At 55.8% G+C, this 11,971-nt stretch overlaps 3 protein-coding genes across 3 annotated transcripts; 2 read left to right on the forward strand and 1 right to left on the reverse strand.

Annotated features, from left to right (window-relative positions):
• Positions 1–1,394: 1,394 nt before the first annotated feature.
• ISF_01386 (Zn(2)-C6 fungal-type DNA-binding domain protein) lies at positions 1,395–3,927 on the forward strand (the record flags this gene model as incomplete). Its single annotated transcript, XM_018844993.1, has 4 exons — positions 1,395–1,537; positions 1,709–2,423; positions 2,483–2,572; positions 2,701–3,927. The coding sequence occupies 4 exons, from the start codon at positions 1,395–1,397 to the stop codon at positions 3,925–3,927; spliced, it is 2,175 nt and encodes a 724-aa protein (XP_018707759.1).
• Positions 3,928–4,668: 741 nt separating this feature from the next.
• Positions 4,669–6,234, forward strand: ISF_01387 (Major facilitator superfamily transporter; the record flags this gene model as incomplete). Its single annotated transcript, XM_018844994.1, has 1 exon — positions 4,669–6,234. The coding sequence occupies one exon, from the start codon at positions 4,669–4,671 to the stop codon at positions 6,232–6,234; it is 1,566 nt and encodes a 521-aa protein (XP_018707760.1).
• Positions 6,235–6,404: 170 nt separating this feature from the next.
• On the reverse strand, positions 6,405–7,919 carry ISF_01388 (UPF0187 domain membrane protein; the record flags this gene model as incomplete). Its single annotated transcript, XM_018844995.1, has 1 exon — positions 6,405–7,919. One exon carries the CDS (start codon positions 7,917–7,919, stop codon positions 6,405–6,407), a length of 1,515 nt encoding a protein of 504 aa, XP_018707761.1.
• Positions 7,920–11,971: the final 4,052 nt, after the last annotated feature.

Below are 11,971 nucleotides of genomic sequence, written 5' to 3' on the forward strand. Positions count from 1 at the left end.
TGGGATGCCGACTGATTAGAGATCATCCGGCGTGGCCGCTCACCGAATCGGCATTGGCTTCACGTGGCGTCTTGCTGATACAGCTGATGTTTGATTCCCAATTCGCAGTCTTGTTTGGCCTTGGTCTTCAGTCTGCTGTGATAGAGTTCTTGAATCGGCTGGACTGAGTTCTGGCTGACCTTGACTCGTCTTATTAGGTGGCATCATCTTGACCAGCCTTTGTTACGCCTCCAAAATGCGAGATGCAGGAAGGGCATTTGTCAACCAGTACAATTTATTGGACAGTTGGTGAGCAGTTTGGTTAGTTAGCGCGTTACCCGTCTACGCACCAGGTCCGGCACTACATTGCATTCATCCATATGCGCATGTATGAGGCAGTCACGATATCCGCCTCAACTATCAGCTTCACTTTGCAGACTATTAGTAGAGTTGCAAGGGGCGATGGAGACGTTTGCTGGTGAGGCAGAGCAGCAAGCGGCAGTGTTGGACTTGGTGAACTCCACTGGTTGGCCTGGGCCTTTTGTTTTCAGGGATTTTTTCTCTAAAACCCAGGGTCCAGGGGTTTTCAACACCCTGCGTCGTAGAGGATATGTCGTCGAGTCCTATTGGTGGTGCCTTGAGGAGCGGTCGCTGTCTGCATCGGCTAGGACCAACGGTTCTGGGATGAGCGGGGGTCTAGTGATTATCCTTGGTTGAGGATGTACGAAGAAAAAAGAAAGAAAGAAAAAAAAGTCCTTTGGTTGGAGGCGCTTGAGTATTGTGAAGCCGAACTCCTTTCGTCGAGACATGGATGGATCCGAACAAGCGAGCTGAGAAGAGAGACAGCGGGAGAGGCAGAGCGGGAGGGAGGCAAGGGAGGGATGCCAGAGAGAACCTGTCCTGTCCCGGCCCAGCCCCACTAAAATGAAGAGAAGGTGACAAAGAACCAATGCGAGAGATTGGGGCCTTTGCCCTAACCTCAAATAGGCTTGGCGTATTGTCCCCTTCAAAACGGCAACTTCAGTGGGATGGCCGACTTTCTCTCGGCCATCCCACTCATCTCACCAAATACTCTTCACTTCTTCAACGCACCAGCCAAGACGGCTTAGAAACACAACGAGGTCATGTCAATGCTTAAAACCGTTTTTCGCGAATGCGCCGTGTCATAATGGAACTCTCTACGATCTCTTTTCTATATTTCTTATTCACCGTCAAAAAGCCACCTTGATTCCATCCATCCATCCTTCTCTCGACTTCTCACCGCTAAACAAATCAATCGTCGCCATCCCGCACAGTTCATCCCGCAAAGCTGGGTCTGTGGTAAGCCATCGCGCTGGTAGTGTCGTTCATCGGAAGCGCGGAATCACCCACCCGCCGCCGCGAACCAAAGGTCTCAGTCAGCCAGCCAACCAGCCATGGCCGAGGGTCTCGTCAGGAAGCAGTTTGTCTGCGAGTGTGGTCGAGAATATATTCGCAAAGAGCACTTGCAACGCCACAAAGCTACACACGGCCGTCCCTCCTTTACCTGTCCTTCCTGCGACAGGTCCTTTACTCGACTGTAAGTTGCCTTGACGCCCTCCGACCCCTGCTCGAAAAGCCTAGTGCGCTCCCTTCCCAAGACCAAACAATGCACGTCGACAAGGCGATGCATCACAACGGCCGCCAACAAGAAAAAAATGAAAATAAAATAAAAGGAAGAAAAGGAAGAATGGCTTACTGACTGTCCTAGCGATCTACTCCGCCGCCATTCGAAAATCCATGGCGCCGTCGTGCCCGACTCCCGCAAGGAGCCCGCTTGCGATGCCTGCCACGCCAGCAAGATCAAATGCGATGGCGGCAGCCGGTGCTCCCTGTGCCGCAAACGTGACATCGAGTGCACCTACCAGCGCGCCAATCTCGCCCGCCGTGTGATTGATGCCAACCCCGATGTTGTCTTTGATCTTAGCGGCGGCAACTTTTCCGCCAACCGGGCACCGTCCACCACGAGCCACCGCGGCGCCCCCAAGGTCACCGCCCGGAGCGTGCGCGGTACCAGCCGGACCAGCAACAGTTCCGCAAGCGATGCCTCGCCGCCACCCGCTCTCATGATCCCCATCAGTGCAACACCACTCGAGGCCTCTTGGAACGAGCGCACCAAGGCCGGAACCCGTGTCATTGCCCATGCCATGGGCGTCCTCCGCGATGGCGGAGAGAGCGACGCGCTTTCCAACCCCTCCCCGAAAATGAAGCTTTGGTTGGATGGCTGCTTCCAATCGTATTTTGGTCAGTTCCACGAGACCTGGCCCATCCTCCACGCCCCCGAGGCTGAGGACCTTCTTGAGCATGTGCCACTCGCCGCCTCAATCGCCATCATCGGGGCCTGGCGCCAAATTACTGACCCGGCCGCCATGCAAATGATCTTTGCAATCCATCAAATATTGATGCAATATCTATTTGCGCAATTGGTATGTCGCCCAGTGCCAGCAGAATTGCGCATCATTGCTAACCGACTTTCCGCCGACAGACACGATTTACATTCGATTCAGGTCAGCCTTGGCCTATCGTGTTATACCAGGCTAGTCTGCTGAATGCCATCTTTGCATTCGAGATAGGGGTACGTTCCGTTGACGCAATTTCGGATCCCGTTACTAACATGTCGAAGAAATGGTCCTTCATACCAAGAGGCAGGATGTTGCATGTTGCTGTCTGTACAATTTTACGACAAACAAACATGTTGAATAGCGAGAGTGCCATACATCATCAACGGAGACATTACCCGAGCACTTTTATGCCCTGGATTTATGGAAAGCACGAGTCATGGAAGAGGTTCGTACCAGCGGGAGCAGTCCACCAACACGGTCCATAGTGCGTTATGCTGACCACCCCAGGCTGGCCATGAGTGCCCTCAAACTTGACCGCGGCATTGCGTTACTTTACAATCAATCTGCGTTCATCCACAATGAAGAGCTCAACATGCAGTTGACTTCTTCATATGGCATGTGGAATGCACATGGGCTTCATGTGCTGTATCGTCGAATCCCGCATGAACTGTCGCAGCGCCAGGACTACCGAACCTCGCAGCTCATGAACATGACCGATGTCAATCTACCTTTTCCCTTGCTCACTGAAGACATAGAGCTTGTACTGCTCGGCACCGCCAATCATGTGTGGACGTACCGGCGACAGCTCGGTGCCGGTGCAACTCCTGCGGACCTGACAGGCCAGCATATCCACATCATGTTGCAACTGGAGCTGTGCCGGCACCAGCTGAACCGCATGTACAGCATACAGATGTTCCCCAAGGATCACGCTGCGGAGCTCGAAGTGCTGCTGGCGTCGTACTATGGGCACGAGGATGACGAGACGGACCCGGTGCTGCTCATGACAGAGGCGATGCGGCGCTTCTGCCAAGGCACCTTTGGCGCGGCCATGCTTCAACTCCTGCTGGAGCTGCACATGTGCGCTGACGTGCAACAGCTCATAGACGTCACGTCGGGCCTCTACGAGGGCAACGAGCTGTACACGGAGACGGTGCTGCGCAAGCAGGCGCTCATTTCCGAGTGGGTGGTCAGCGGTGAGGGGCGCGCCGCGGCGATCCGCGCCCTCACCATCCTGCGCCTCTACGAGGAGCATGTCGCGCGCACAGGCAACGCCAACAGCCGCTGCCTCGATCCCATTGTCCACATCAGCCTGCTCGCCGCTGCCGTTGTCGCCCGCGCGTGGGCCGAGGGCGTCGCCCACGGCTGCATCTGCGGCGCGGCGCTCCCCACGCTCGAGCTCGGCGGCATGCCTGGGCTTCCGGATGATGGGCCCGCCTTTGCACCGTGGATTGCCACCGGTGGCCGCCTGCAGTATAACGGCGTCGCGCTGTGTGGGTGTAACTTGCTGCAATGGCGGGAGAGGTTTACCAGGGGGCTGCCGGAGGGAGGCTGGCGCCAACGCATGGATCGAAACTGGCCGATCATGTAGGCGTGTATATATACCATGTCATAGCGAGTGTTTGATAAAGAAAGCGAATCAATTTTTCCCACTTGTTTTCGAGCGAGATTGGCAGCTCGTTCTCGTTGGTGCCGCAGCCACCGCCTGCTACTGCTTATCATTGTCTTACTTTCTAGTTAGGGATGGACACTTGCAGCAAAAGCAGCCAGCCTTGTGACCCTGGTGACACAGTAATATCTCCAACTCTACCTGACTGATCCTCGATACGAAGAGATGAAGGTAAACGAACAGCCCCAGCAGCCTGATTGATGAATGAGCGGCTGCTAACTATTTCTGGACTGCAACCCGGTCTAGCGCCACGCAGGCAACTCCGACGACGGAACTTTTTTTTTTTCGTTTGCCTGTGCTGACATGCAGATCGTAATGCAGCCTCATATCATCCATCACATCGCATCTCCCTCCGCCAACCCCGCCAACTCTCATTCATCAAGGGAAGGGTCCATGACGGTCATTTTCGAGCTTCCTTTGCTCGCTCCTGTCACGGCTTGTTGCACTCTACGCCGTCGTCTCCTGTTGGTTCATGCTTCGCTTCAGAACAAACAAAACCCGCGAAAAGGGGCGTGTGCAGAACATTGGGAGACGGTTCCAGTAGAATAGCAAACCCTCCTTTTCTCTCTCTCTCTCTCTCTCTCTCTCTCTCTCTCTCTCTCTCTCTCCCGCCCGCCAGCCCGCTCGTGGAACGAGAGAGACTATCGACGGAGAAGAGGAGCCATGAGTCTGCTACGAGGTGCCAACGGCAGCGCCAGCGCCGAGCACGTCGCCACGCACCACCACCACCACCACCACCACGATGGTGACGAGACGACGCCTCTCCTCGCCACCACCAGCCTGCTCTCCGGCGTCGCCATCGAGGACGACCCCGAAGCCGGCTGCCACGGCGGCGGCGACGACGACGACCGCCGCCCCGCTCCCCAGGAGAAGCCGCTGCCCGCGCTGCAGATCGCGCTGCTCTGCTACGCGCGCATCATGGAGCCCATCGCCTTCTTCGCCATCGTCCCCTACATCGCCGCCATGGTCTCCCGCGCCGGCCGCCTGCCCGCCTCCGACGTCGGCTTCTACAGCGGCCTCATCGAGAGCCTCTTCTCCGCCGTGCAGGTCTGCGTCCTCATCGCCTGGGGCCGCCTCGCCGACCGCCTCGGCCGGCGACCCGTGCTCCTCGCCAGCCTCGCCGGCATGGCCGTCGGTCCCGCGCTATTTGGCCTCGCGACGAGCATCCCCCAGATGATCCTGTTCAGGTGCGTTGCGGGCGTCTTCTCCGGCTCGACGCTGATCATCCGCACGATGATCGCGGACCACTGCGCGGGCGGCGGGCACGGGCCGAGGGCGTTTAGCTGGTTCGCGTTCGCGGGCAACGTGGGGATCCTGATCGGGCCGATCATCGGCGGGTTGCTGGCGGATCCGGCGGAGCAGTATCCGGGGTGGTTCGGCGGGAGCACGTTTTTGAGGCGGTTTCCGTATGCGGCGCCGGGGTTCGCCGTGTCGGCGATCGCGGTGACGGGCGTGGTGGCGTGCTTCTTCTTCCTGGAGGAGACGCTGGACAAGACGACCGCGCACGCGACGACCGGCCCGCAAAAGTCGTTGGCGGGGAGGATTACGATCTGGCGGCTGCTCAAGACGTCGGGCGTCCCGACGGTGCTGCTCGTCAACGGATCCGTCATGATCATGGCGTTCGCCTTCACCGCGCTCCTCCCCGTCGTGCTGTACACGCCCATCGCCATCGGCGGCCTCGGGCTGTCCGCCTTTCAAATCTCCATGTACATGGCCCTGCAGGGCCTCTCCCAGGCCGCCTGGCTCCTCCTCGCCTTCCCCCCGCTGCACCGCCGCCTCGGCAACCGCCGCCTGCTCCTCGCCTGCGCCGTCGCCTACCCCTTCTTCTTCCTGAGCTACATCATCCTCAACGAGCTGCTGCGCGCGCGGGCGACGGGCTGGGCCTGGGGGGTGGGACCGCTGGCGGCGGCGGTCGGGCCGGGCGTCTCGATGGCGTTTACGGGCGTGCAGCTGGCGCTCAACGACGCGTCGCCGGACCCGCGCGTGATGGGCACGCTCAACGGCATCGCGCTGACGGTGGCGAGCGCGCTGCGGTCGTTCGTGCCGGCGCTGACGACGGTGCTGTACGCGGTGGGCGTCAGGGAGCAGGTGCTGCGCGGGCATCTGGCCTGGGCGGTGCTCATCCCTGTGTCGGCGCTGATGCTGGTGGCAATCCCGAAGCTGCCAGACGACAGGCCGGCGACGACGACGGTTGCTTCGGCGGCTTCCGACGAGGAATCCAACCCGTGATGTTTTACCTTGGTACATACATGTTGCATACATAAAACTGAAACATTGTAAAAAAGCAAAAAATTGTCTATTATGCTAAAAACTCCGTTTTCCAGTATTTTCTATTTTTGATGATGTGTATGGATGGCCTTTTCCGTGTATAATGTAGATGGATGGGAGTATCTTCAGTTCTAAACATTCCTGTCTCCGACGACCTTTTCCCCTCCCCGTGCATTCTTCCAGTCAAACGTCACGTTGGGCTTTGACCTGATGGTGTGGCGCAGCTTCTGCTCGCTGCGCTGCAGCCAGATGCTCGCGGGCGCCGTGCTGACGGGGTAGAGCGGGAAGTTGGTGTCCTTGTTGAACACTGCCGCCGTGGGCTTCTTCTCGAAGGAGGCGATGATGTCGAGCTCGGTGGTGACCTGCTCGCAGAAGCACTCGAGCGGCAGGTCGTTGACGTCCTGGCCAAAGGGGTTCTCGATCTCGCGGCCGATGAGCAGCAGGCCGAGGATGATGTAGGCGGCGGCGATGGTGGCGGGGATGGCGACGTAGTGCAGCAGGTTGACGAGCTGGAAGGGCAGCAGCATGACGTAGACCCAGGTGATCTGGCTGATGGCGATGCTGTAGGCGATGGGCAGGGGCGTGTTGAGGATGCGCTCGCAGCCGGCGAGGACGTCGCCGAGGACGTTGAGGTTGTTGTAGGCGAGCGTCTGCTGCATGGGCACGGTGAGCTGCTGGTTGGCGACGAGCTCGTCGACAGCCGAGGCCAGGTGATTCATGATCTCGAGGGGCAGGTTGCCGAGCGGGCGCGTGGTGCGCTTGAGCGTCTTGCGCGGGTTGCTGGCGGCGAAGGAGACGCCGAGGTACTCGCCGACCGACTTGAAGAGGTTCTTGCGCTTGCTGGCGCCGGCAGCTACGGAGCTGCCACCGACGTCCTCGGTGGCGGCGCGGGCAAAGGTGTCGAGGTGGCCGATCAGGTGCTGCAGGTCGTCGTAGTCGGTGTAGGGCTCGAAGCGGAGGGTGTGCTTGAGGGCGACGGCGAAGGCGACGAGCAGGTTCATGGCACTGAGCTTGGCCAGGATGGTCTCGCGCGGGTCCTGGTCAGCGCGGTGGTCCTTGGCGTGGATCCAGAAGATGCGGCCGAGGTTCTGCGAAGAGGTGATGAGGGCGGTCCAGTACTTGCGGCCCTCCTGGTAGCGCTCGTAGGCGGTCGAGCTGCGGAAGGATAGTCCCATACCGACGACGAAACCGGTGATGGTAAGGAGGACCGAGTTGACGCCGAGCGAGTGCGTCGTCTCGGAGACGACGGTGACGGCGGTGGCCCAGGCGCCGACGAAGAAGAGCGGCAGAATCATCTTGGGCAGGATGCTGCCATGCATCTGCAGGAAGACGGGCCACTTGGAGTGCCGGGAGAGGTCGCGCGGGCCAGTGAAGTAGTCATCGATGTGCTGCGGGCCGTGACGCTGGAAGGAGGAGGGCGGGAAGGAGGAGAAGGGAAGGGTCGGTGAGAGGATGTCATCACGGGTCAGGGTGTCGCCGGTCATGGCCCGGGATGCCGTGGCGTCGGGCTTGGGCATTGTAAGCGGAGGAGGAGGAGGAGGGGGGCCGTGGTCCGCGCCGCCGTCCGACATGTTGCCAATGCGATGCTGGTCTGTTGTGGTTGTGTCTGGGTGGTTGAAGTCTGGATAGTTGGAGTAGTCGTTCATGAAGGAGGAGGGGGAAGACGACGACGACGATGAGACGAAGAAGAAAAAAACGAAAAAGGAGAACAAGTCCAAGGAGTGTCAAGTTTCGTAGTTTGGTGAATGAAGATGGGCGAAGAGGAAGAAAGAGAGTGGATAAAAGGCCCAAGATCAAGCAATTATTAACGAAAGTAGTTGAATGATGAATCAAAAGTTTGAAGTCGAGGAAGAAAGAGAATGGGCACGAGATGTCAAAGCAAGGAAGGCGCAACCAAGCCCATGTATTCCCACTTATTAGCCCTGTCAGGGCATCCGGGGGAGAGACTCTAGTTAACTATCGGTAGAGAAATAGAAAATACGAGTACAGCCTCGCCAAACCATGCACAATGAAAAGGTAACCTGAATCCCTGTGCCCTGTGTAGCCAAAGAACAGGGTCCCGAGACCAATCAGTCCCCTGCCTGGAGCGGCCGGGCGGATCGAGGTTCAGGCTCGGACCGGCAGAGTACGTGTTCGTCGAGGCCAGACAGGATGAGGAAAAGGCGGTCCCGCTCCCCTGGTGAGCGATGAAACAGGTCAGAAAGAAGAAGAGTCAGGAGAAGTCTGTCTGTGACAATCCCTGTGTTGTGGTTGTGGTGGCTCTCTCTCAGGTGAGATGGATCGGCGGCTTTTTTGGGCGCCGAGAAGAAAGAATCACACCGCCGGTTACACCAGAGTCACCCCGAGCCTTGTTTTGGATTTTTGAAATTTTTTTCCTTCTTTCTCTTTTACCTCGAAACTTGGCTTTTGATGAGCCAACGGGAGCTACTGGCTAGCGTCTTCACGACGGGGACAGCCAGGGGTCTGGGTGCTGCGAAGTCCAGGTGGCGAAGACTCCATTGTGACTGGCCACTGGCGTATTTGGCTCATGCTTTGTATTAGCATTATCAGCCTATTAGGACATAATATTCGAGGGGAATCACGAATCACTTGAATCAATGCTCCGGGACCGCGCCCTTTTTCACTTGACCGCCGTGATGTGATCGCCAGCCTAGTCAGTCAGCCACGGTGGATGGACAAAGGAGGTGAAAAGGGACGAAACACTCCCATGCCCATGCAATGCCATCCATGATCCATCGCAAGACGCCGAGTTTCGTGGAGTCGGGCTAAAGCTGGGAGGCTAATAAGTCGGCCAATGGTGAGTTGGCTTATCGAGTTCGAGTTCACGTCGTGTTTCACACAATACCCTCGACTATTTTGAGCCTCTCGTCTGTGCGGGTTTCTCTCCAGTTTCTAGTGTCCACCAGTAACTAACTACTAACCTAACTAATTTGTACCAGTACTCCGTACAGGTTGCAATTGCCGCTCACAAGGCCACTTAAGCCGCCTCGGCCCGTCTACATGCATGGCGCAGCGGCTGCCCGACGCTGACAGGACAGAGGGCACGCATAGCCTCATTATTCATAACAATGCTTGCTGCCTTGTTCTGTCCTACCGGTTTGACTCGCGTCTACAAGTCTATTCCGTCCATTCTACACCTTAATTCTATGCGCTCCCCTACCATATCCGGCACTTGTCTATGCCTGCCCTGCATTCTCTACTCTTCATTATCCAGATCGCCGAGAGACAGGTCACGCCGGGTACATATGCCGCCTGGGAATGTTGCCCTTATAAGTGCGCTGATGACCATCCAGTTTCTCTTGCTTGGCTTTGCTCATTGACAAAATCACTACTCGAAAGAAAGGGGGGTGGCGAAGCAGCAAACTTAGCAAGGCTCACCGCCGTATACACAGTTGTGTATTAACCATCTAGCCGCCACAATTCTCCGTCGTACAGTACTCACACACGTGTACTGGGCACCAGACTGAAGTTGCTGCCGCTCGCGCCGCCGGCCCAGCCGGCGCAAACACAGACCGGCGCCGCACGGTCGGGCAGCCGCCGAGGAGCAGCGGGAGTATAGAGCCGAACCACGCACGTCACCTAGGTAAGCGAGGCGTAGCCGCTGCGCGAGGTGCCCAGGTAGCAGCGGAAAGCTGACGCCGCCCAAGTTCAGCGTTATGACCCTTGTTAACTAGTAGGTAACAAGGTAAGTCCTTTTTCCGCCTGAGATACGGAGCTTTCATCTTTCCCGGAGAGTGGGCTATTGGGTCATTAGTAAGCAGAGGATGCTACGGTTTATATTAGATCAGCTGGACTGTGAATGAAAAAAGGAGCCCAGAACGACTCCGTTTTTCCTGCGCTTCTGTTTACAACCACGAAAAACGCCGAAAGATGCTCAATGATACGTTTATTATCTAATCTTTAGCGCCTCTTGCGATCGTGGCAAAACTATTTACTCTGAAGCTCTGTGAAATTATCTTTTGCAATACCGATCGAGGTGCGGAAACCCGATTTGTGAGCTTGGCGGAGCTGGAAAGACTACCAACCGCAGCTTTCCCTGGCTCAACAGCGGTATTCTTCCGGCCTCAGCGAGGCATTATCCTAAAGGTTGCTGTTCAGATTGGTGGAGATCAAGTCATTAATAAACGGCGGAATGTCGAGAGTTACTTCAGCATTGAGGAGCAAGTTCTTCAAAGACTAGGCCCACATCCAAGAATCGTTAGGTATTGTGCGAGCGCATTATACTCTTATCACTAAACTTTCCATCCTTTTTTACACAATTAAAGATTCCTAGGCCCTCATCCTAGTGGTCTCCTTATGGCTGAAGCAAGTCACGGGAATCTCCAGGTTTTTCTCCATGAAAATAATGCCTTAATCCCTCTTTCTCTCCGTCAGAAATGGTTTGTTCAGGCTATCGAATCCATCACCTTTGTCTATAGCCAAGGTGTCATACATTGTGACCTACGGCCTGAGGACTTCCTTTTTCATAGTACTGCTCCTATTTCATTTGACTTGTGGCTTTATGACTTGACTTCGGTGGTTCAACATGCAGAGAGCTTGAACTCTCTGCACAGAAGCTTCCAGATTCTGGTTTTTCTAACCTAAAGCTACCGTGGGAACCAACCTTTACTGTTAATACATTTAGCCTTAGATCTATCCTGTACGCAATTTTTACAAGCCACTGGCTATTTCGTATAGATACAGGACCCTTTGCCTCTATTGAGGACATGGAGGAGTATGAAGCACATGTGGATGCTGACTTTGCAAACGACAAATTCCCAAGCGTTGTGGAGGGAAACACCAAGAGCATTCTGGTTGCTAAAGAAAAAATTACGTAGATAGAGAATAGAGAACTGGAAAGAAGGATTACATGATGAAGCAAAAGCAAGAAAGAGAATACCGTTCTTGCGTAGACTACAGGGTACGATTTATTGTTTGGCTGCTTCGTTGATGAGTACGTACCCCAACCCACCAAGGAGCCCACCGAATTAAGGTGGCTGAAACACCACGCTAACAGTATTGTGTGTTAGCAGCGCTTTCACGGCCCCAGACACTGGAGGCACGTTGACGACAGAGCCTACTGGTAGAGCCTCCTTGGCTGTCGCAGATACAGCCCCTTTTTCTACTAGATTTGTGTGGGCAACTGGGTTGGAAACATCGGGAAGCCGCTCTCGGGATTTTTCTATTTTCCCTCGCGGAGGGGAAGAGGGGGGAAAAGCTACGCGAGCACGGCATAACGACTGCACATCACTTGCCCCTGAATCCGATCTGTGTCGGCGCAAAATGCAAACAACAAGTCGTGTGCTACGACGCACTGGGAAAAGGAATAAATAGAAAGCCAGCGACAAACCAAAAAAAGCAAAGATAAAATAAGCTTCATCATCGATTTTAGTTCTTTCCAATTCCCGACCAAGCCGTGCCGGCCTTGGAAATCCATGAAATCGGCGGCCGCTAGCAGGGACTAGATAGTAAAGAGCCGCACACTAGCAGGGTTGTCTGGATCGGGGAGTCCTACTCAATAGTTGGAAGCAATGGTTCCAAGAATCGATGTTGGAACCATGGTTCAAGGCAGACTCGGTCTTCAAGGAGGGGAAAAAAAGAAAGAGGTGGTGGTTGTCGCTCGTGGTGACGGTGGCTGATACAAAAGAGCCCCCAATAGCAAACGGAAAGAGATCTCATAACAGGAACTAGGATAAAACCAGATGAAATAAAATACTCC

Source organism: Cordyceps fumosorosea (assembly GCF_001636725.1).
Source record: "Cordyceps fumosorosea ARSEF 2679 chromosome Unknown scaffold_2, whole genome shotgun sequence".
NCBI lineage: Eukaryota > Fungi > Ascomycota > Sordariomycetes > Hypocreales > Cordycipitaceae > Cordyceps > Cordyceps fumosorosea.